Source organism: Drosophila willistoni (genome assembly GCF_018902025.1).
Source record: "Drosophila willistoni isolate 14030-0811.24 chromosome XL unlocalized genomic scaffold, UCI_dwil_1.1 Seg142, whole genome shotgun sequence".
In the NCBI taxonomy this organism is placed as follows: domain Eukaryota; kingdom Metazoa; phylum Arthropoda; class Insecta; order Diptera; family Drosophilidae; genus Drosophila; species Drosophila willistoni.
The window spans coordinates 1585596-1608491 of NW_025814053.1; the positions used below are offsets into that span (position 1 = coordinate 1585596).

The following is a 22896-nucleotide window of genomic DNA, read 5'->3' on the forward strand; positions in this document are numbered from 1 at the left end:
CTATGGACGGATTTATTTTTGGAGGGTGTTCGATCTAAAAGTTAAGATTTTCGGCCTTAAAAATTTCGAGATTTTTGAGGGTTTGCCCTTTGATAGATAAGCATTTATCTATAATTGTTATAAATTGTCCGATCACAAGTTCGAGATATAATCAAATGAAAAAGTTAAAAATCATTTTAAATATTGACATTTCGCGGGGGTGTGCACCCCCAGACTCCCCCATGGATCCGTCCATGAGTGACACCATCGAGTTTGGCCGTTTCTCATAATTTGGATGCAATTAAGCTAAGGTATTAACTTGGTCGGTTCCACATAATCGAGCGATAAAGTTTTCAACCTTTTCACAGGTTTTCGTCGTTCTTCGTCACGGCGCGCCGCGGCGTTGGCCGATTCGCCGACTCTCGACGCGACTCTCTGTTGTCGTCGGTTTGCTTCTGGGCCCGGCTCTAGCTCTGGCGCTGGCTCTGTGCGCTGTGTGTGTCTGTTGGCCTGGCTTAGAGGGGTTTTGTTTTTGCTTTGATCGATCAGTTGCTAACTTACGGCGGCAGCGAACAGTTTTGCGAATGCGCAGACGCGCCATCCGTTTCGACGTCGACTACTCCGACTAAATATATGTACACACATATATATTTAGTTAATGTTATTTTTGTTGTTGTTTGTGGTTAGTGATAATTTTGTTTTTCTGTTTTATTTTTTTGAAGCTAAAAAGTGAAACTGACCTCCAGCACTTTTGCAAGTTTTTCGAGTTGTTGGTGTGTGCGTTTGTGTGTGTGTTTGTTGTGAAAAAGTAAATGGCAGTAAATATTTAAATTGGTTAAGAAAAACAACAAGATGAAAATAAAATGTGGCGCGCAAGTTCAAAAGTTCACAACGAATGGATTTCGAAATGAAGTTTTGCCCTTTTATGGACAACACAACCCACTTTTAGTTGGATTCCATGCCAACAACCAACTGGCACGGAGAGATGCAACTCTTGTCAACCGACTCTCTTAACTAAATGTTGCTTCTTCCCATCATTATTAGCGATAGCATGTGAAAAATTGTACGTCTTCTCCTCGTCTCTTTGTGGCGCTTGGATTGGTGTTGAGTGATCATGATCAGGGCGAGAGCTTCAATACTTTAGAGTCTAGACAATCGAGGTGTCCACACGCCATTCGGGGAGGGGGGCAACTGCAACGTGCTGCTGTTGGTGCTTCTTTTTTTAATCACCCATCATCATCATCATTCCTCTCTCACCATCATCAGGTGGGGATCAAAACTGGAGCAAATTAACCAAGATTAAGCTCACAATTAGGCGCCCAATGTGAAAGTTAAAACGCGAACTTGGAAACCAGTTAGTTGTCTGCTGCTGTTGTTGTTGTTGTTGTTGTTGATTTTGTGGCGGTTTCATTTGGAGTAGCCAGCACTTTTACTGCACATACATATGTATGTGTGTACATATTGGCCATCAAGCAAAACAGCTCACTTAATTTGTGTTGTTTCTTGTGCTGTCTAAACGCTTCACTGACCTAGGCCACACATAACATTTGGTTTCTTTCCCTTTTTTTGTTTTTGCACTTTTTGAACTTGGCAGCATTGAGAAAGCCATGCCCAAGACCAAGACCCAGACCCAGACCCAGTTCCATGTTACAGACCGACACAGGTGAAGTTCAAATGAGCCAAGTTTCGTTTAGTCTTTCTTTTTCATATCGTTGGTGGCGTAGTTAAAGTTGGAGCAATAAGGAAGTCGTCTGTCTTCTTAATGACTCTTGATAGCAATAATCTGACAATCTTAGGAGCAGCAGCATCGTCATCATCATTAGTATTATCGTCGTCATCCTCATTAATTGCCAATGCTATCAGCGATGAAAACGTTTAGAAATTTCGAGAGTAAATACATTTCACTCGTCGACGTTGTTGGGTGTTTTGTCGATGAATTGACACAAATCTAGTAGTTGAAACTGATTGAATAACCCATTAAGACTAGCTCAACAATAGATTCATGGTTCGATTCACAACCAAAACTGAAGCACAATGCATTCCGTTTCGGTTTCAGCTCTAACTTCATTCAACTACATACATAGAGATAATACTAATATGGAATACAATGGACCAACTCATCCCATCATGTGTGACATCCCAACTGTGACATCTCTGGACAATTCTCAATACCACTAAATGTCTCCTGTTTCATATAAGATGTGGATATAACAGTTCGATCTTTACAACTTTTGCGTTGTTTATAAAATTATCTTTTTTCTGAAATTAAATTAAACAAAATACAGTCTTGGATCTATCACAATTGTAGCAAATCATGACAGAACCAGAAAACAATCATTTTGCTGTGTATTTAATTCCTCCCTTTGCAGAAATGTCTGAGAATTCGAATAATACTGGGTTATCCTTATAGTTTAATATTTTACTGTCTTCCTTTTTAAGAATACTCTTTGGTGCTCGACTATTTTGTTCCTGAGTTCTATTTCAACTACCGCTAAGAATATTAAATTCTTGATGGATCATACGAATCTTAATACCATTTCTTCTACATATGTATGTATGTACATATGTATGTTCATATGAATATGATAAAAATCTTGAAGCTAGAGGAGTTTTAGGTTAGGTTGTGTCTTGCAAGGAATGGCACATGATAATTGATTGAGAAAGCGTTGTCAGATTGGGCCATATCTAGCATGTGAAGGAATGTTTTCACGAGTAGTAAACTCTTACTTGACGGATCAGTAAAGTTCACATATGTAAGTACATATGTATGTATGTAATAGGGTTGGGTCCGAAGGCTTATTGCGAAACATATCTGTCATCATGAATACACATTGTTGTCATTGTCGTCTGTATTATCAACACTTGCATGTTTGCTCACAGTTTCCATAAATTCGGCTAAAACAACAATAATCACAATGAAAACACTTTCACTGTAGTCGACCAACCACAGTGGGCACCTACATACCTACCTAGGTATGTATGTATGTATGTACATAGGTAGATATCGTTTGTTCCCCCGCTTGCTCCGGTTTGACCGACTCACCATATTTTCTTGCGTAAACTCTTGTGGGTTGTTTCAAAATATGAGCCATGAAAATAATAAAAATGAAAAAATAAAAACGTAACGGCGACAAAAAAAAAACAAATACTACATACCATAATATGTATATACATACATATATGGTAATAAATAATCATGTTTTTTTTTCCTTTTTGTAAGGCGCCAACTCACGTACCACAACTTTATTAACATGTTCGTGCGTGTCGACTATTTCATTTCGAATTTAATTGAGCTAATAGCGAAAGGGCGAGAGAGTAAGCAAGAAGAAGAAAAAGAGAGAGAGCAAGTGAGAGGTAGAAAGCAGGACTCAATGGTTAGACCAATTAGTTAAGACTATTTCTAAAATTTTAGAATAGGCTTAGGTTTTTAGAACATAGACAAAGAATTTTGACGGTGTACTTATTATTTTTAGAGACTGAACTGATCAGAAGTCGTGAGACTATAGCACAATTATCTATGTACATATGTATGCAATATTCCCAAACAGAACTAGAGTGTGGCGAGTCCTTACATAAAAAGTGAATGCTGTCTTTATTTTCTTTTTCTTTCTCTCATATCGATTGCCTAGATCCTCAATGGGATCTCGCCAGAGAGCTGAAATATGCAAGAATACCAAATGGTTATTTGTGGCGTTGCCAGATCAGTAACTGCAACAATGTGCAAAGGCTTTTCACACGATGCAATTATTTTGAAAGATCAAAGACGACCAATTAAGGCCTATTGGGTAAACACGCCTTTTTAATCTCTGGCCACGTTGCGTATACTTGATGTAATTTTGGTTTTTCGTTAGTTAATAGACGGTTGCACTACAGATTACAGCTTAGTGTGAGGAGAGAAGTGTGGTGGGTACGGGGATAGCCAGGTTTGATAGTTAAGTGGTCAATCTAGCCATTGTTTGGACTAGAAGGCTATTTGGCATTGCGGTTTTTGGCCCCATTCCCGGGCATGAGCACGAGCACAAGTACCCAACACAATGGGAATACTGGCAGGTGATTTGTCTGCTGGTTACTGGTGCGACGAGCCTTCTCGGATTTTAGCAGCTGAAGGCATATAAATAAAAATGAATAAGTAATGGCGAATGTGTGGTCAAACAAAAGGGGCTGGGTCAATGGTATCGACGCCTACAACTTTAAACACGCAGTCACAAGTGCTTTTAGTTCAACACCGACCTGACCCGACTCGACCCGGTCTCACCAAACGAATGAGCGTGCCGGATGGCTGATTAATTAACCAAGAAACTTTCTCCGAATCCTTCTATCGGCAGGTAGGCAAACAGGCAGGCAGGCAAGCAGGCAATCAGGCGAGTCGCAGCCATCGCCAGTGTCAAGTTTACAGTTCCCCAGTGATGCCATAACCACACACACGCACACACACACACACATCCACACATAATATATTCCAATTCGAAATCCAAGGCGGCTCAACCACAATGCGTCACAATCTTTGGCTCAAAAGGCGGCTGCAGTTACTCGCATCGATGCTGCTCTGCGCACTACTTGGCTACCTTACCTCAGCGGCCGTGGCCAAGCCGACGCTATCGTTCAGCCTGCCCCAGGGACTACAGGGATTCCCCTCAATACAATCCTTCACACAGCAAATCATCGAACAGCGTAGCGTAAGGCAAATGAAGACGTACAGGTGAGTCCCAGGGTAAACTATAGCCGGACCACTTGGTAGGCATCTCTCGTCCACATTCAAATTCCATTCAGTTAGTTTCACCGAGCATTGCCATGGATATCACGTACATGCAAAGTTTTTGTAGCTGGTGAATTGACTGGCCCTGTGCCATTAATGGTCTAACACCCACTCTCTGTTTGCCCTCTCTCCATCTGGCCAGTGGGAAGCGTGTGAGCAACGATTCACTCATTATGATATACTATCACGATCTGACAATAGCTGTCACAGAGCTGGGACCCCAGAAGCTGCTATTGGGCTGCGAACTCATCGAAATCTAGTGAGTATACCTTTTTTTTACATATACATATACATATCTATCTATAGAAGGTATATCAAGGCTTTGCGGAAGCTATAACTTGATGCGATTTAATTTTCAAACAATGGATCATCAAAGCCAAAGATATAGAGAAAGGCCGGTTATATACATTTCTTGAATCGTAGTGATATATTTCCTCAAACAAATCATTCTAGCTCGAGTATCTAAGAGTCTCCTGGCCTATCTCTTCATGGGCACGAACTCACGTATTCACAATTCCGGAATTTATAAAAAAACCCATTTGCTTGCTAAGTTATTTGCAAGGCAATTCTTTGAGACAAACAAAATATGTATATTATCTAGAGCTAATGTTATATGTATGTATATTGGCAATTTCCACGATTTAATTTGATTTCATTCTTGGCTTCAGCAATGACAAGGAGGGTAAAATGCTACTCGAAGGACTCTCCCATTATAATCGGCCGCTTGAGATCAAATTCAGTGAAATGCTCAAGCTGATGAATCAATGTGAGCAAGTGGATAAACTAACCTATGCATCCCAACATCGTGGCAAATCGGAAAATGGTAACGAAAGAAGTAGCAGTAGCAGCACCGGAACCAGCACCAGCTCCAGCTCCGGCACTTCACCCAATGATGGGGCCCTCAAATTGGCCTCAAATATATTTCCACGCAGTCCCTTCTCCCTGCTGAGTGGCATTATACCAGGTATGGATGGAAGATCCATAGTTAATTGAAAACAGCTAAGATCTTTTGTACAGGAACTAAATGGTGCGGCACTGGTGATATAGCTGAAACCTATAGTGATCTGGGCAGTGAGATGACCATGGATCGCTGTTGTCGCCAGCATGATCTGTGTCCGGTGAAGATACGAGCCTATCAAAAGAAATACGAGCTAATGAATGACTCGCTCTATACCAAGTAAATGTTTAAACAGAAGCTCACACACACACAGAAAATTCACTTGCATTCCATTTGTTTTTGCCTAGATCCCATTGCATCTGCGATGACATGTTGTTCTCATGCCTCAAGATGACCAACACTTCGGCCTCACAGCTAATGGGCTCCATCTATTTCAATCTGGTGCAAGTCCCGTGTCTGGATGGGCGAAGTAATCAATATAAATTCCGTGCGGCCAAGGAAGGATTCTAGGCATACTGCTATGGGATATACTAGGTGGTCGGGGGGCGAATTTAATTATCGGGAGGGGCGGGGCGTTTGCGGGGCGGGTTTTTGTACATAGACCAAGCGAAAAACTAAAATGAAGATGGCCAAGACTAGTGCCGAGGGGCCAAGACATTTTCAATTATTTATTTTCGTTCATTTTTTGTAATGTCTTTTTATTATTTTATGTATTATTTTTAAGTATGCAATATAGGCTTACATATATGCATACATGTATATAAATATAAAGTAGTTTTTGCTTTTGTTATAAATAAATATATATATATATTTATATATATAAAAAAAAAGATTTGATTAGCTGTTATTTCACTTTGCTTTTTTTTTATTCTTTTCTGGTTCCATCTTTACTAACAAGTACAAATTCCGATTTCGATAATCAAGGCTGTTCCTAATTCCAACCAAATTCCGTCCCATCTGCGAATTCTAGAGATTGCAATTGTTTCGATAACATATCGAAATTGGGAAACAACCCATTCCTGTGCCATTTTCTTGACTTTTTTCGCCCCTTTTGATTAGTCTGTTTTGCTTAAGCTTAATTGTACAATTGATAAAAAAACAAGAGATTAAGAAAAGAATGAACTAAAAAATAATAAGAATAGGTTTTACAATTATTTCGACATTTTTTGACTTTTGTTAAGGGATCACAATACAAAACAGATGTAAGATATAAAAAAAACGAACAATTTTTATTTGGGGGGTCTTTTGTGATTTGAAGGTACTTGGAAGGGTTGTTGGTTGTTAAAACATATAGTATGTATCTATAAGTCAATTTGGTTTTATTTTGGTTACTTCTTGGCCTAGAAAATGCTGGCCACATTGGGCCCGGGCTGTGAATTGTTGGTCGGTGTCGGCTGTGTGGGCCGATCGATGTCCTGATAGCTGCGCTGCTGAGTTGTGGGGAAGACCGAACCCGTTTGCAGGGTGCCGCCGCGTGTGTTGAACTCTCGATACAACAAGGCCACGCTAACGGGTCGTAAAATCAGATTTATGATGCTAAACGTAATGGCCCAGCCATCTATTAGAAGAATGAAAGTGAAATGGAAAGAAAGTGTTGATTCAAATAAATTGGAAACTGGGAAATTTGACAAGCTAATTGATTAAATTAATTAATTGATCAATGGACTAGCGCGTCAGCCATGCGATGATCAAGCCATCTACTTACTCATCGAACTGAAATAAACAATAATGAACACCAGATCAAAGAATATGCAAGATGCATCAATGACGAGCGCCTGCAAAAAGATATAGAAAATTTGGATGATAAACATGATAATGCTAGGAATAATAGCAGAGATGAACTAAGGTGGAGTAAGCTTTCAATTAAATGGCGTGTTTTGACTCTATCATGGAGTTTCTCAGAAAATCAATATATTTAAACAGGTCTGCATTGATTTTACACTTAATTGTAGAGTCAATTTGAAACCGAAAGTACAATTTAATGTCGTTAATCGTTGTTCCAAATTCTTTGTACTCTTTTTGAATATGAGATTGGGCCTAATACAAACATATAAATATATCTGACAATAACTCCATGTCTAAAGTTTGTAATAATTTTCCCCTTTATTTGTATTTTTTAAAATAAATCTCAAGCCTAAGAAACCATAAACTAATAACCAAAAAAAAAAACCTATAACTTCACTTGACTGAATCACCACGATTGAATTCCGAATTGATTTATTAATTGACCTTCAAATAGGTATATATAACTAATGTTAATTATAATAATAAAAGCTACAAAAATCCAGACGAACGTCATGTAATTTTCACTCTAGAATTGTAATGTTTTGCCTTTCAGTAACATTATCAGTTAATAACTGTCTTTTTTATAGAAATTCAAAATGTTGCAATTTTTCATCACTATTTTCATTCAATTTTCATCATGATAGTAATTTAAAAGAAGATCTGATTAGATTGCTTGTTTCATAGCACTCACACAGTTGGGTTGCAAAAATATATAGCAGACTTATAGGCAATCGTTGAATATTTTTTGGGGGCGATCTTTTATCGTTGTTTGGTTAGATGTAAACTAAAAGTCGTATTCCTGACGCTTCTCTGATTCATTCCTTTTGGATGTTTAATAAAGAATTATTTTTATCGATTTTTCTATACAATTTATATATATATTTTGTAGTTTTATTGCCTGAATTCGGTGACCTGACCTGTCAACACACACAAACACACATAGAATTTTATTAGAAGGCAACGAGAACGTTTCACTTTGCATAGTTAAGTTGATTAAAAGGCGTTGCTAATGGCTTTCAAGGAAACAAAAGGCTTCTACTACAACTCTAACCAATTCTCGTTTTCCCCAAGTCCCAGGGTCCTAAGTAACCTGGGCCATGGGTGTGAGTGACCGAAAGTGGGCCATTTCGATGGTTCGTTTGGCTCGTCGCGTGAGTCCCGACTGCTCTGAAGTCTGCTTTTGGTCAGTTGGTCCCTTTCTTGTGTATATTTTCGGCTATTTGTCGGCTTTTGGGCGTAATGTCAAAGTTGAAAATGCCAGTAACTGGCTTTCAAACTAACTACACCTAAATCATCTATGAATACACGCACGGAGGCCATACACATACATAAGTAATAACTTTTAATGGCAAGTAAACAGTTACGTATATATGTATGTAGTATATCTATGTTATATGTACATATACGAGTACACTATACACTATATAGTGTATATACATACGAAAATGGTCGAAACTGAAGCCAAAAGTAACTTTTTATTAGCATGCCTCCACGTGCTGGTAGAGTTCTTAAAAATTTTTGGTCAAATGGGTTTCAAAAACTTGTTCCAAAATGGCAACTTGATTGAGCCAAAAATATATGCATGCATATTTAAACACTGATTTGGCTTGCGTACCTATACAGTATCTAATCTTAACATATCTTATCACAATTGTAAGTTTCGTAATCCGCCAGTAGCAAATGAAAAGAGGCTGGAGATAATCCATCTCTCTCTATTTGTTGTTAATTTTACGCGAGAAGATGCAAGTGACTGGGTATCTCATCCAGTCTACGAGGAAATACATGGTTAATAATCACAAGGTGTTTTTGTTATTCGTTTGTTTGGGCAGTGAGAATATTTTTATTTATATAATAATTTGAATTTAAAACATTCGATAGAACCGGTTTTGTTTTTAGTAACTTTGACTTTCTTGATATGGTAGTGTCAACAGTTTTATACCCTGTAGACTACTTAAATATTTATTTTTATATCCGCAAAGGCGGATTAAGGGCTGTGATTTGCTCCTTAAACTATGTAATTGGCGAAACAAGTATTTGTATCATTGAAAACTCCTATCACAAAGACAGAATTTCGATGGTAAAGTGTAGAGAGTATCTACCAGTCGATGTGGATTATCTAAAATCTTTTGTTTTGGGTTCTTATTTTTTTGGCTTGCGATAAACAAGTGCAAGTCCCCAAAGAATTAAAATAAAAAAATTATAGAAGAATTTGAAGCGAATTGTGGGTAGATCTGTATGTGAATACTGTATATATCTATATATAAGTATGTTACTTATCAGTAATATTGTCAGTACTTTATGTGTGTGTGTGTGTGTGTGTGTGTGTGTGTGGAAGACTTTGATTGGCCGGGAACAGTGAGTCAGAACAGTCGCTGTAATAAATCTATTCAATAAGCTGCGCTATTCATTGTTGTGCCACTTGTTGTGCCTCCTTGTTAAGCTGTCTCAATGTCACTTAGACGATCTCAAGAGTAAAATCAACGGAATGCATGGAAACTAAGCGGCTCAGTTGATTTTCAAGCCCTTAAGTTTAATGAACTAGGAGTAAGTACATCTAAATGAGCAGTTTGTATCCTTTCATCTTTTAAACTTACCGTTTGCACAGATTCAATGGAATCCTTGCTGTGCATTGTCCAAAACAGGGCAATCATAAATAGGAAATTGGAGAACTCATAGCCTCCATGTCCCCAGTTGCCTAGCATGGCATTCGTTATGAAGAAATAGTGCACAAAGGCAACAAGCTGCAAGAAAGAACAAAGGAAGATAGAAACAACGATCAATAGTTAGGAGTGAATGGACTTGGGAGACTAGATTTATTTCAAAAGGAGCTTATGGGTTGGTAAGCGGATCGAAAATCGGTCTGGCAGACGACCAGAGTATCAAATGAAGCCCCACGACGGTACCCGACCCCCCACTCATCAACCATTACACCCCATTCCCATCCCCATCCCCATGCCATCATTCCATAGTGCCGCCATAGTGTAACATAACTCAAGTCTGGAAGTTGCAAATTATTGCAAAGATATCGTATGCCATTATTGCGGTTGCCGTCCGTCGATGGTCTATAGTCGATGGGGTAACCAGTTAACAAGACTTTGGGATGGCTTAAACAAATGCTAATCGACCTGGCGGATTAGCGACCGCGCCTCAGCTTCGTGACGTGGGCGTGACAAGACGGGGGCATGGTCGTGGGCGGTTTTGTATGCAGCTAATTCTCACCTTAACGCGGACAAATGGTGAACCCATCAGCTCATTGAGATCGGTCATTTTGGATAGAGTTGGATGATGTTCGGTCGCCCACACACAGACACAGCCAAAGACACAGATGCACACACACAGACACAGACAGATGCAGATACAGATACAAAGAACCTGTTACACGCTCTTGCAGTCCGACCAGCTGTTTTCACGGTTTTATTAATTTTGTGTGTGCTTGTGTGGATTATGTATGTGACTGTGAAAAACAACGAACAAAATTTTGTGTTCTACTTTTTCTTGTTGCCAAATTGTTGGTTATTGTTGTTGTTTTTTTCAATTCTATTTTCACTTGTGTGTTTGTTTTCAATTCACTTTCAATTAGTTGAACGTACTCTAGGCACGCACACACAAACGCACTCACACACATACACACACAGGCAGAAATAGAGATGCAATATGTAACTGTGTGTCAAAAGCGCACTTGTTGGTTTTCCCGGGAGGTAAATTTTTCAAAATGTTTTAATAAATTTATACAATATAAGCAACAAAGAACAATAGCACAAATTTAAAATACACACATGTGTGGACATATATGTATGTATGTATATGATTTAATAATTTTAACAATACGAACAAAAAAAAATGTAGTTATATATTATAATGCAAAAGTGGCAATAAGAGCCGAGGAGCAACAGCGAACGAACAGCACACGAACGTTTTCAATTTAAATCTAAATCAAACTGTGCATGGGGCAGCGCCAAAAGACCCCAAGCGGTGGCGTAATGCCTTAGTAAGTTGTTGTTTTTTTTTCGTTTGTTGTTGTTGGTGCTGCTTGTGTTTGCGGGAGGTAGTGCTGGGAAAATATCGATAAAATATCGATACATCGATATTTTCATGGACATAGAAAAAATCGATGTTGCTAACTTCGATACTCGATATATCGCCATCACTAGACCATTATTTTCCCATCAAAACGCGGGATAAAGTTGTAAGGTAAATTGCAAATTTATTTTGGCAATATAACTGAAATACTAACGTAATCCACTTTTTCATTCAGGATTTTGGTGTTGGCAGTGATGTGGAAATGGAGAAGTTTTTAAAGGGCAAGGACAATGGCGAAGGTAAATATTATTCTACCGCTTGTGGCTTGTGGCAGAAGTAGGCTGCAGCTTTTGAGTTTTAACCTAACGTAACAAACACGTTTTTGTTTGTAGATTGCGACATCGTGGATAACAATAATGGAGAGGATAATATACCACGCAAGAGGACCAAATATGGTATGGTATGGGTGTGGGATTATTTTCAGAAGTCTGCGGAAACCCCACCCACTTTTCGACTTTCTTCAAAAGAAAAAGTCTGAAAAAATTGGTAGTAGTCGAGTCGACTCAATACTGGGACTAAAGCAATATTTTAACATGGAAAATATCGATCCGAATACATCTCCATTGGATTACTGGAAGGTAAAAATACATAACATAAGAGTAAAACATTTTTAATTAAAACAATTTCTTCACAGATCTCAACTGATAACGTATTTAAAAGATGCGTGAAGAAGTTCTGCGTCCCAGCAACGTCCACAGAGAGTGAACAAATGTTCAGCAAAGCTGGACACGTCGTTAACGAAAAAAGAAGTTGCCTTAAATCGCAACAAGTAGACATGCTGCTTTTCATTAATAAGAATGATTGGATAAGAATGATTGGAAAAGAATGATCTCGTGAAATAAATTTATCGTTTTGAAGTAGTTTAAGGATATAAAACGTATGTTAACTTATGTTTAAATAAAAAATGTATCTTTTGTTTTTGATACGAACGTTTTTTTTTTAAATTTTTGGGAGTTTAAATATTTCGATACGAAAATCGATATATCGATCTGGCCCCATACAAAATATCGAAATAGGTAAATATCGATATTTTCCCAGCACTAGTGGGTGGTGGCCGAAGAGAGAAAGGGAGCGAGAGCGGCAGAGGGTATCAGGGTGCCCAGCATAGTGACAGAAATTTAGAGTCACCATAAGCTACATTTAAGGAAAAAATAAGCTAGAGTAAGCTAAATATTTAAAAAAGAAGCCTAAAAATAAGCTAACTATAAAAACACTTGGTGTACAACATTTAATATAAATTTTATTTTATTGATATATATCAAATATATAAACACAATGCAACCTCTTGTTCCTCTGTTTTAAATGACTTTGAAACAAATTGAGTTTTGTTTGTGTGCGTATTGCCTTGCATGCACGCGACATGCTTTTTGATAGCGGCATGCTGCCGTAATTCGCATAGTTTAGCCCAAACTGTCGCTTTACAAAAGGAGCAATATGGTTTTGTGGGGTCTTTTGGGACTTTGCGCAGCCACTCCTTAAATTCATTAAAAGGAGTCCACAATTCGCGAAAATTTTGTTTATAAGTAACTTTCGGCATTTTCTCAAACTTAATATCGTTCAATATAGCTGTAGAATGACCAAATACGAACAAAACGAAATATAACCATAAATTTAGGACAAAATTGCACAAAATACCAAAAGTCACCGAGAAATATTATTATAGTTTGATTTGCCCTTTAAATGAACATAAAAATACTTTATAATCTTTACAAAAAAATCTTTATGTAGAAATTTTTTTAAAGCCAAAATAAACTTTTTCAATTTTGTAATAAGCTAGATTTCAAGCTATAAGCATTTTAACCACTTTCCAAGCCATTTCATTTTGAAATAATCCAGATCTAGCTTAAAATAAGCCAAAATGGCAACACTGGTGCCCAGCCTACAATTCGTATCTACATATTATCTACATACGTGTAAGAAAACATACCCAATTGGAAGCAAAATCAATTAAATTCCAAGTAGTTTGAAATAAAATAAAAATATTCACTAAAAGGGCATTTACTAAATATGTGTAGGAGAAACTTATAATACAAGTTTAATTATGGGCTAATACGGTGATATTTAAACGGCAACTTTCACCAGTTTCTGAGCTACTGGCTCAATGCATCTTCCAACGGGGGCTCAATTGTCGCCACTGAGCAGAGTAATATATATAATTTTACACGTATTTATCTCGTATCTACATGGGCGATCGGCCGGTTTTGTTTGTGCGTGTGTGTGTTTACGTGCGTGTGAGCTGCTGATAACACGATCAGGTTAAAAAGACATTAAAAACAATTTTTGTTGGCCCGTTTTTCGATTGGAGAAGATATTCCTCTGTGTAAATAACACGGCATGGCTCAAAACTCAACGGGAATTAAAGAATTAAGCCAGAAACCAGTGATCACTTGCAACATGGTTAAGGACCCGCAGTCCAATCTTGATTTCAAGGTGAAGTTCACAAGATAAAGAAATCATCATAACCTTGAGGCACCAGTTTTTCATGTGCTTATACATATTTCAGACGACAATTGATGGTACCAATGATGCATCTACATTGAAATGGAAGTCACCAAGTCTAATGATCGTGTTTGATGATGGAGATATCAACTCAGCCATGCATCATTTGCTGGGCTCGCTGCACAATCCGTTCGAAGAGGGATCTGTGGCCACAATAGTAATCCAAGAGAGTGTCTTAGATCAGTTTGTGGGTCGTGTGGCGGAGCATTTTAAGGAATTGCCATCAAAGGTTGCCAAACATCCAAATTATATACGAACATTGGCCAAGATCAAGGAACTGAAGGCCAAAGTAGTGACTGCCGCCGACAAGGAGAAAGTGCCGGCCAATGTGTCGCCTGTTTTGGTGTATGATTTCATACAAAACTATTTGGGCGATGGACCAACCGGTGTGATAACACTCCATACTTTCCGCACCCCCAAAGAGGTTGTCCAGATCATTGGCACTGAGACCCTGTCATATTCTACTGTCAGCGTTTGGAATGAGAAATTAGCCTGCTCCTTTGAGCTAGTTTCCCTCCTTAAGCCTGAGATATGCCTGATCAACTGTTTCAAAGTAGATCTGCAACCGATTCAAGAAGCCTTCGATAGCAATCGCAATGATGTGTGCCTGGTCAAGAGCTACCACTATGAAAGCATCGTGCTGAATTCAAAGCGTCGGATTATAGTCTTCCCCGTGGGCACTATCTTTGCTAATTAACAGAGATTCTTGAACTGAAACTTATGGAATTTGATACTGGAACAGGAACAGGAGATGCAACTAATTAAGGTGCTTTAACTAGCTAGATTTTTGATATACATATGTACGTGTTTTTTGTTTTTTTTTATACAAAACTCTGTTTTTCTTTTTATACATATACATTTTTTGAATACATGTTGCATGTGAAAAGAACAACTAAGAGAAATAGAGAGAGAGAGAGAGAGAGAGAGATGGAGAAACGGAAGCGAGGAATTCGATAAAGAAAGAGCCATTTGTTTGCCAGATTCTAACCTATTGAAAGTGACTAAGCGAATAAATCTGCAGATTTGAGGTCAGGAATGCCACGACACACATTCAACAGGAGAGTTCTGGTCTCTCATTGTCTCTTTCTCTATCCCCATCTAATTTAAGGCATGCGTAGATGCTGCATAACTTTCAGAGTCACGAGTCTATGCACTTTGTAATCTGAGTAGTAAATGTTATAGATTTTGAACTAGGAAAACTTTTCTCAAGCTTTTTTGATTTATATTACTTATACGACATGTTGGTTGAAGTTTTTTAGAGCTATTTAGAGTTATCAAATGGCTAGAGAGTATGTAAAAAATTGCCATGGGTGAAGAGTATTTAATATTCGGCGTTGGTTAATTTAAAACTTATCTTATATGAGCTTTGTGCAGAAACGTTAATAATGACTGATAGGTTGTGGTATCTGTGTGTCTATGGGGAAAAACATTTGCCATATCTTAGGTCTGTTTCAACCTAAGGTGTGTGTGTGAGTGTACTAAGGTGTGTGTGTGTGGGAAGTAAATTGTAACTATGAAGTTGTATTTGTACTTTACAAATTCGCGCTGCTTCGCTCTGACTTTGCCGTTGAATGACGCAGTCCATTTGCTCATTTTGACGCTCTACTTTCACACTGTTGGGGCAAAAAGAGAGTGCTTGAATGGCATTAGAAACGCTGAGATAGACAGAGCGAGAGAGAGAGAGAGGCACTGAGCAAGAGAGAGAGACAATGACTGGTTTCTTCATACTGTTGTGTGTGCTTTTTTTTGTTGTTTTTATATTTTGTTCGGTTACTTTTGTTTAGATTTTGTTTTGTGTTGCTCGCTGGCAGTCGCTGCCGTTCCATCTGTTCCTCTGCTCTGTTTAGTTTGCTGCCAAAGACACAGACGACAACAAATTAATAATAACACAACAAAATAAAAACTAAAGAGAAAATGTGCTGGCAGTTGCTTAAGACTAGACGAGACGCAGCGAGAATCTAAAACTACTTGAGGAAAGCCTTCCCTCCCTTCCCCACCAACCCCAAAAAAAATTGCCCCATCCAACTGAACCACCTTGCCAGCAGCAGAACATCATCATCGTCATCATCATCATCATCAGCCGCAGCAGCAGCAGCAGTGAGAAATGCCACCACACAAGTGGACGGATGAATCGCGCGATGCCTCCTGCTATTACGATGAGGATACTCTTGGTCGTACCGCCGGTTCCTCCACAGACAATGAAGACGACAATGAGGAGGCGGATGATGAACAGGAGGCGTTTTGTGCTGGTGATAGGCCACTAATTCGAGGCACTGCAGCGACAAATGAGGGCGAGTACAATAGGCTTATAGATAACTTTATTTATCCATTATCTCTAACTATTTCCCCTTCTCCCGCTCTCTCTCTCTTTCTCTCTCTGGCTGTAGATTTCCTGCAAACGCGTCACATTTTCGGTTTAATGGGCTTTCTTGGATTTGCTGTGGTCTATGCCATGCGAGTGAATCTATCGGTGGCCATAGTGGCAATGGTCAATCAGACAGCCATTCCTCATACGAATAACTCTGTGATGGATAACGATACCTGCCCAATGCCACCTCCGCCCCAGAATAGTAGCTACAAACCACCGCCAGAGGGCGAATTCATTTGGGATGAGGCCACACAGGGTCTGGTGCTCGGTAGCTTCTTTTACGGATATGTTCTAACCCAGGTGCCTGGCGGCCGAATGGCCGAAGTGGTTGGTGGCAAACTGATCTATGGCTATGGTGTCCTCATTACGGCAATATTCACAATGCTTACGCCGCTGGCGGCTCGTTGGGATTTGCCATTGTTGGTGCTGGTACGCATACTAGAAGGAATGGGCGAAGGCGTCACTTATCCGGCCATGCACGCCATGCTAGCCCATTGGATACCGCCGCTGGAGCGCAACAAGTTCGCTGCCATTGTCTATGCGGGCTCCAATATTGGGACTGTAATCTCGATGCCCCTAGCTGGATGGCTGTGCTCATTGGACTTTCTGGGCGGTTGGCCATCGGCCTTCTACATATTTGGATTGCTGGGAATGCTTTGGTTTGTCTGCTGGATGTATTTGGTTTACGACAGTCCTAGTGTCCATCCACGCATCTCGCGCTCGGAGAGAGAATACATTAAGCGAAGTTTACGTATTCAATGTAATCGACGGGTCAATGCTATTGAGGCGCCGCTTGACCATGAGGCGGAGGAGGAGGAGGATGGGGAATCGTCGTCAGATGAGGAGCATGAGGAGAGACAACAAGATGATGCAAGTGCATCAACAAATAATGTGCCCTGGTTTTCGCTGTTCACATCGGTGCCACTGTGGGCCATTCTTCTTACCCAATGTGGCCAGAGTTGGGCCTTCTATACCCAGCTTACAGAGCTTCCCACCTATATGGCCAACATACTGCATTTCGACATCCAATCGAATGCCATCCTAAACGCTGTGCCCCCGCTAACGGCCTGGTTTGTGGGCATTGCCTGTTCCGCGCTCGCTGATTGGATGCTGGCCAAGCGGTATATCACCCAAATCAATTCGTACAAATTGTGGAATACTGTGGCATCGGTGGTGCCCTCGCTTGGTCTTATTGGCATCATCTATGTGGGCTGCGATTGGGTCTGGGTTACATTTATGTTGGCTGGAGTCGGTTCGTTTGGCGGAGCCGTCTATGCTGGCAACCAAATGAATCACATTGCCCTTAGTCCACGCTATGCTGGTACCATGTACGGCATAACCAACTCGGCGGCAAATATCTGTGGCTTCCTGGCCCCCTATGTGGTTGGCCTGATTATCAATCATCGTGAGACTTTAACCCAATGGCACATTGTCTTCTGGCTGGCCGCTGGTTTTAGTATAGCTGGCAATTTCATATATCTGATGTTTGCCAGCGCCGAGGAGCAGAGCTGGTCCCTGCCCATATCGTCCGGTGTCCGGCGGCGGCGTCGGCGTCGGTCAGTGCGCACCTAACTAAGACCAAATAATGTTATACACTTAGAGGATAAGCATGTGTGATAAATAACTATTATATACATATATATAGATATATATATATATCTACGGTTTGATCATTTCCTTTAGTCGCAGTATTCCTGGAGGTGGTGGAGGCCTCTAGCCAACGATCCTATATCTTCACAGTTAACATGGACAATTTGTTGTTTTCTATGCGTTTTTCCAGTTTGACTTTTTTTTACTTTTTTCCTATTTTGGATAGCAATTCCTATGGATAACTATGTTTTTTAGCTCCGAATATTTACACAGATATATACAATAACATTCATAAAATTATATACAAATGGAAATATATATTTACTACTAAGTATTAAAACCGTTAAATATGTATATCAAAGAGCAAATTTAGTACCTTAAGCGTGCAGTAAATTCTCCACCTGAGACCTACTGCCGATTTGTATAGGTTTATATTATATATCTGGATATTATATCTATTCAATGCATATGTATACGAATAAAAGAAAAAGCACAAAAAACATATCGCCCCACATACAGTTATTTCTCAATCCATCCGAAGGGGCGTTCTCTGTTTCCAATCTCATTTTGAATTTTAATTTGTAGAAATCAAACTATTTATGACTCATAACCTAATGAAGGCCATTATAAGTACAATGTGTGCCATTAATCCGGGAACTAAAAAACTTCATTAAATATACAATGTTGAAAGTACATTTTAGTATGTACCTACATTAGGGTGGGCCGATATCTTGAGCCCGATTTCAAAAGTGGAATTTGAAGAAATATCAGGATGATATTTTTATAAATTTTCATATTTATGACACTTTAGACTGTATATCCTATGTAGATATTTTGGATATCCTATGTAATGATATTTGTTATTTTTAACATTTCTCAAAACGTTGTTCCAGATAATTAATCGAAAACTCATCATATATCGGTCGAAAATGTTAAGTAGATTAAATCATTTTTGCGAATTCATTGAAACAAAGTTTGGTGTTTCTATGCACTTTTTTCAGACTGTCTTTTGTTAATTTTCTAACCAATTTCGAAGAGCACTTTCCAATAAGTATATTAATGCATAAATTTTTAATCGGTCGAAACATAACAGAATAAGAGATTCTCAAAGTGAAGAAGTTAAAAATTCAGTCAGTTTGAAGAATAATAGAAACAAAAAATTTTTTGTTGCATTTTTTTTAAATTTTTATGCAAGTATTTAATTAATTACTTACTTTTTCATAAATTTGGCATGCAGCAGCAGCAATGTAATTCCGGAAAGTCAACAACAAGTATACGCAGCGTGTACAGCCTTGTGTGTAGATCACAAATAATTAGTAAAGTTACAAAACAAATAGAAAATGTTGATTTTCAAAAACGACTAAATAACAAAATTCCCATTTTCTAGTTTTCTCATCATCGGAAACCGAATTTATAGTAACAAATTCATATTTTTTGGGTCCACCCTAATGTATAAACATACATACACATATAAATGAAACATCTGATAACAGTTTATCACTAAAAAATTTGCTTTATGCTCGAATTATATTCAAATATGTGCCATAATTATTTAAATACAAAATCGACATATAGAAAATATTACGCCGTTCTGTAATAAAAAAAAACCCTTGATCAATGCATTAAAGTAAGTCGTTGTGCTGACTTTTCATATACCCTGTATCAAGTAGTTTCAATGTCAGTGGAAATTAAGTAACTAAGTCGCCTCGCCGACTTCGGTGCACTAATCACCAAATGAATAAACAATTTGTTTTATTCGCTGCATAGTAAGCATCGGTTCTTCCGATCGGGCACTTTAGTGCCACCGCCGGCCAACGGATTACATGGTACTAGCGGACGTTGACAATGCGTACAAGTTGCCCCTAGGACACCAGATAGTTGCCCACCTCGAACCCCAAAGACTGTGCAGCTGTATAACACACGGTACGAATCGCTTGGACAAATGCACCTTAAAAAAAACCTGTCAAACAAATCATAATACTATAGGATTACAGGGAATCGAAGGTTGTAATCAGAGCAGAGGACCCAAAAAGGTTCATGCAAGGCATACTTAGCAGAACAACGACTAAGGCTTGAAGGTATAATAGGATGTCTACTCCGTCTACGTGGTACCGACGGATTAACCTCAGGCGAGTCAATATCACCATTTAGGAGCTTGTGCATAAAAAAAACACCAAGCATAACGGTTAATTAGGGATTGAAGGATTATCAAAAGAAGTCTACTAGAATACGAAGGCAATGTCAATACTGCGATCCCAGCTTTAGCCACGAAGAGCAAATAGCAAGAACTGCTTTTGAAGGGATTCAAGTCTAGTCTGGGGCGGCTTATATTGAGGTGACCAAATGCAAGATCCATACTCTAAATTAGGACGAACAAGCGAAGTAAAAAGAACTTTAGTTGTATAAGGATCGTCAAATTCTTTTGACCATCTTTTAATAAGACCGAAAGCATGGCCTTTGCGACCGTGGCGGAAATATGGGGGTTAAAAGTTGACTTATGGTTCATTAGTACGCCCAAATCATTTATACTATTTAGACGTTCTAAAGGGCTATTGTTTAGAAAATAAGTGACCAGTTGAGGAGAGTTACGAAAAAAAGTCATTACCTTACATTTGGTAGCGTTAAGATTTTATAGATTAAACTGGCACCGGGATTAAAAATTATTAAGATCAGCTTATAGCCAACTAAATGAATATATTTTTTTTATAAGTGAGGCATATAATCACTGATCAAAGATCGTTAATAAATAGTGTGAAATGCAGAGGGCCGGGATGACTACCTTGAGGTACTTCAGATGTCAGAAGAATGTATGAAATGTTCCTATGCATATCTTGGCTATTTTTACACCAATTTTATTATACCCTTGCAAAAAGGGTATATTAATTTTGGTCAGAAGTGGGCAACGCATAGAAGCATCTCCGACCATATAAAGTATATATATTCTTGATCCGTCCGTCCGTCCGTCCGTCCGTCCGTCTGGATCAACGCAAACTCCTCCTAGACCGTTAAAGCTACAGAGCTGAAATTTTGCATGTAGGCTTGTAGGGGTTGTTTATCTCGGATTCAGCCGGATCGGATCACTATGTCACATAGCTCCCATACAAACGCCAAAGTCACGAACAGTGACTTTTCTCAAATACTTCGTTATTTTCTGAGCTATTGGCGTGAAATATAATATTAGAGAGTTTATAACACATATAAACGACTTTGCAAAATTTGATAGCTCCCATAGAAACGATCGGTGGAAAACAGTGAATTTGATCAATATCTTAGTTATTTCCTATGCTAAGATTGTAGGCCATTCTTTCCTTAGCCTTTTTAGAAAAAAACGTTTTTCCATTTTGATGGCTGGATGAATGGAAAGTTGCAAGGGTTATCAAACTTTGACGCGGTCGAAGTTATCCCCGGCCCTCTGGTTTAAATTTGGTACTTTGCTGGATACTAATAACAGATTTTGGTGTATCAAATGTAATTGCATTAGTTAAAAAATTGCAGGAAATACTTGGTTCTTTTAAGTTACCTGACTTGCTAACTTTTTACAAAACAAACGAAGTCTGAGCTTTGTAACTGTGTCTTTTATGTTTCTAGCTGTTATAGTCTTTGAGATAATCAGTTTTGTTTAAATTTCGTTGGCAGAAACTCGGTGGTCAAGTTTATAAATATGTACTATAAAAATATACATAGTATATAAGTTAACAAACAATCTAGCGAACTGCCCCCGCACCAAGTCTTAGAGGAATCTGTGCAGCTGCAAACTCGATGTGACGAATAAAGCATAAATACGCTGACACAGCGTCTGACCAAGAGCCCATAGCATGATTCATATTCTCATTTATGTACTTACGTTTAGTTCTCTCTTATTTCCTTCAACATATTCAGTTTTGTATAACCATTTAAACAATAAAGACGTGGCACTTGGCACTTGGCCGTAAAACAAAGTATAATCTCTAATATATTGCTGATCCACAAGGACGGTGATTTAGATACTTGATCGTATCTCATCCTAATCAACCTAAATAAACTCATAAGTTGGATCCCACCAACGGCAACCCCCAACAGGAACTAGTGGACGGACCCAACATCCTAATTTATATATATTTAGATCTAATAGTATCCGAGATCTAGACGTAGGTATTTGTACAGACGACAGATGACATGCTAGATCGTATCGAATTGAATTGATGCTGATCAAGAATACATATATGTAGTGTATTCAGATGATAAACCGCAATAGACTTCTTAGTTTATTTCACTTTTTCCACAGGTGCATTTGATTAAAGAAAACTCAGCTTTTGGGTGGACATATATTTAAGACATTTTTGCTAAAATTATAAATATTACAGATAGATTTATGGGGTCGAGGAACCTTTCTTCTGCCTGTTACATACATTTTGGCGGCTCCAATGTACCATTGCACCCTGTTAGTAGCGTGGTATGATTAAGTTTCTTCTTCTCTGTGGCGCACCTATCGGATAAATCTGCGCCTTTTTTCCGGAGATAATACCGGCGTAAGTCGCCAAATTCTACAACGTAGTTGGCATCGAGGAGGGGGAATGAATTTACCTCTAGGATTAATATCATGTCTAAGATTTCGAATTAAGATCTTCAACTAAGTTGTCGAGGGCACAAAAGGGCAGATCTTACAATTAATCGATGATTTTCACTCAGGTTGATGAAGGTAAAGCTTTAAATGAAAAACCCTTTGTTAAAGACAAATATTTCAATTTGTTTGCTTTGGTTTTCAATAAGATTTTTCTTTATTTACGAATATTACGGGGTCAGTGGAATGGCCTTTTCATTCCGTTTTTGTTTTTTTTTTTTTTAAGGGGGAACTGTTTGTGAACTTTCTGACAGCGGCAGGGGGTGGGGTATCGGTGAATTTCTTTGATATGACTCTCTATATATGTAAATACAAACATAGTAATATGTATATATAGTATA

At 38.6% G+C, this 22896-nt stretch overlaps 5 protein-coding genes across 5 annotated transcripts; 4 read left to right on the top strand and 1 right to left on the bottom strand.

Moving 5' to 3' along the window:
- The first annotated feature begins 521 nt into the window (after window positions 1–521).
- LOC6653075 lies at window positions 522–6189 on the top strand. The gene is made up of 6 exons (XM_002075280.4): window positions 522–661; window positions 4305–4678; window positions 4878–4994; window positions 5404–5699; window positions 5753–5912; window positions 5981–6189. Exons 2-6 carry the CDS (start codon window positions 4470–4472, stop codon window positions 6141–6143), a joined length of 945 nt encoding a protein of 314 aa, XP_002075316.1. The 5' UTR covers window positions 522–661; window positions 4305–4469; the 3' UTR covers window positions 6144–6189.
- A 281-nt stretch (window positions 6190–6470) lies between these two features.
- On the bottom strand, window positions 6471–11454 carry LOC6653076 (type-1 angiotensin II receptor-associated protein). Its single transcript, XM_002075281.4, has 4 exons — window positions 10638–11454; window positions 10013–10159; window positions 7339–7408; window positions 6471–7191 (listed from the first exon to the last, which is right to left on the bottom strand). Exons 1-4 carry the CDS (start codon window positions 10683–10685, stop codon window positions 6974–6976), a joined length of 483 nt encoding a protein of 160 aa, XP_002075317.1. The 5' UTR covers window positions 10686–11454; the 3' UTR covers window positions 6471–6973.
- Window positions 11455–11571: 117 nt separating this feature from the next.
- LOC111519648 lies at window positions 11572–12360 on the top strand. The gene is made up of 4 exons (XM_023181430.2): window positions 11572–11609; window positions 11674–11737; window positions 11831–12076; window positions 12133–12360. The coding sequence occupies exons 2-4, from the start codon at window positions 11729–11731 to the stop codon at window positions 12325–12327; spliced, it is 450 nt and encodes a 149-aa protein (XP_023037198.1). The 5' UTR covers window positions 11572–11609; window positions 11674–11728; the 3' UTR covers window positions 12328–12360.
- A 1326-nt stretch (window positions 12361–13686) lies between these two features.
- On the top strand, window positions 13687–14886 carry LOC6653077. The gene is made up of 2 exons (XM_002075282.4): window positions 13687–13928; window positions 14002–14886. The coding sequence occupies exons 1-2, from the start codon at window positions 13833–13835 to the stop codon at window positions 14692–14694; spliced, it is 789 nt and encodes a 262-aa protein (XP_002075318.2). The 5' UTR covers window positions 13687–13832; the 3' UTR covers window positions 14695–14886.
- A 71-nt stretch (window positions 14887–14957) lies between these two features.
- Window positions 14958–18459, top strand: LOC6653078 (sialin). The gene is made up of 2 exons (XM_002075283.4): window positions 14958–16288; window positions 16385–18459. The coding sequence occupies exons 1-2, from the start codon at window positions 16102–16104 to the stop codon at window positions 17935–17937; spliced, it is 1740 nt and encodes a 579-aa protein (XP_002075319.1). The 5' UTR covers window positions 14958–16101; the 3' UTR covers window positions 17938–18459.
- Window positions 18460–22896: the final 4437 nt, after the last annotated feature.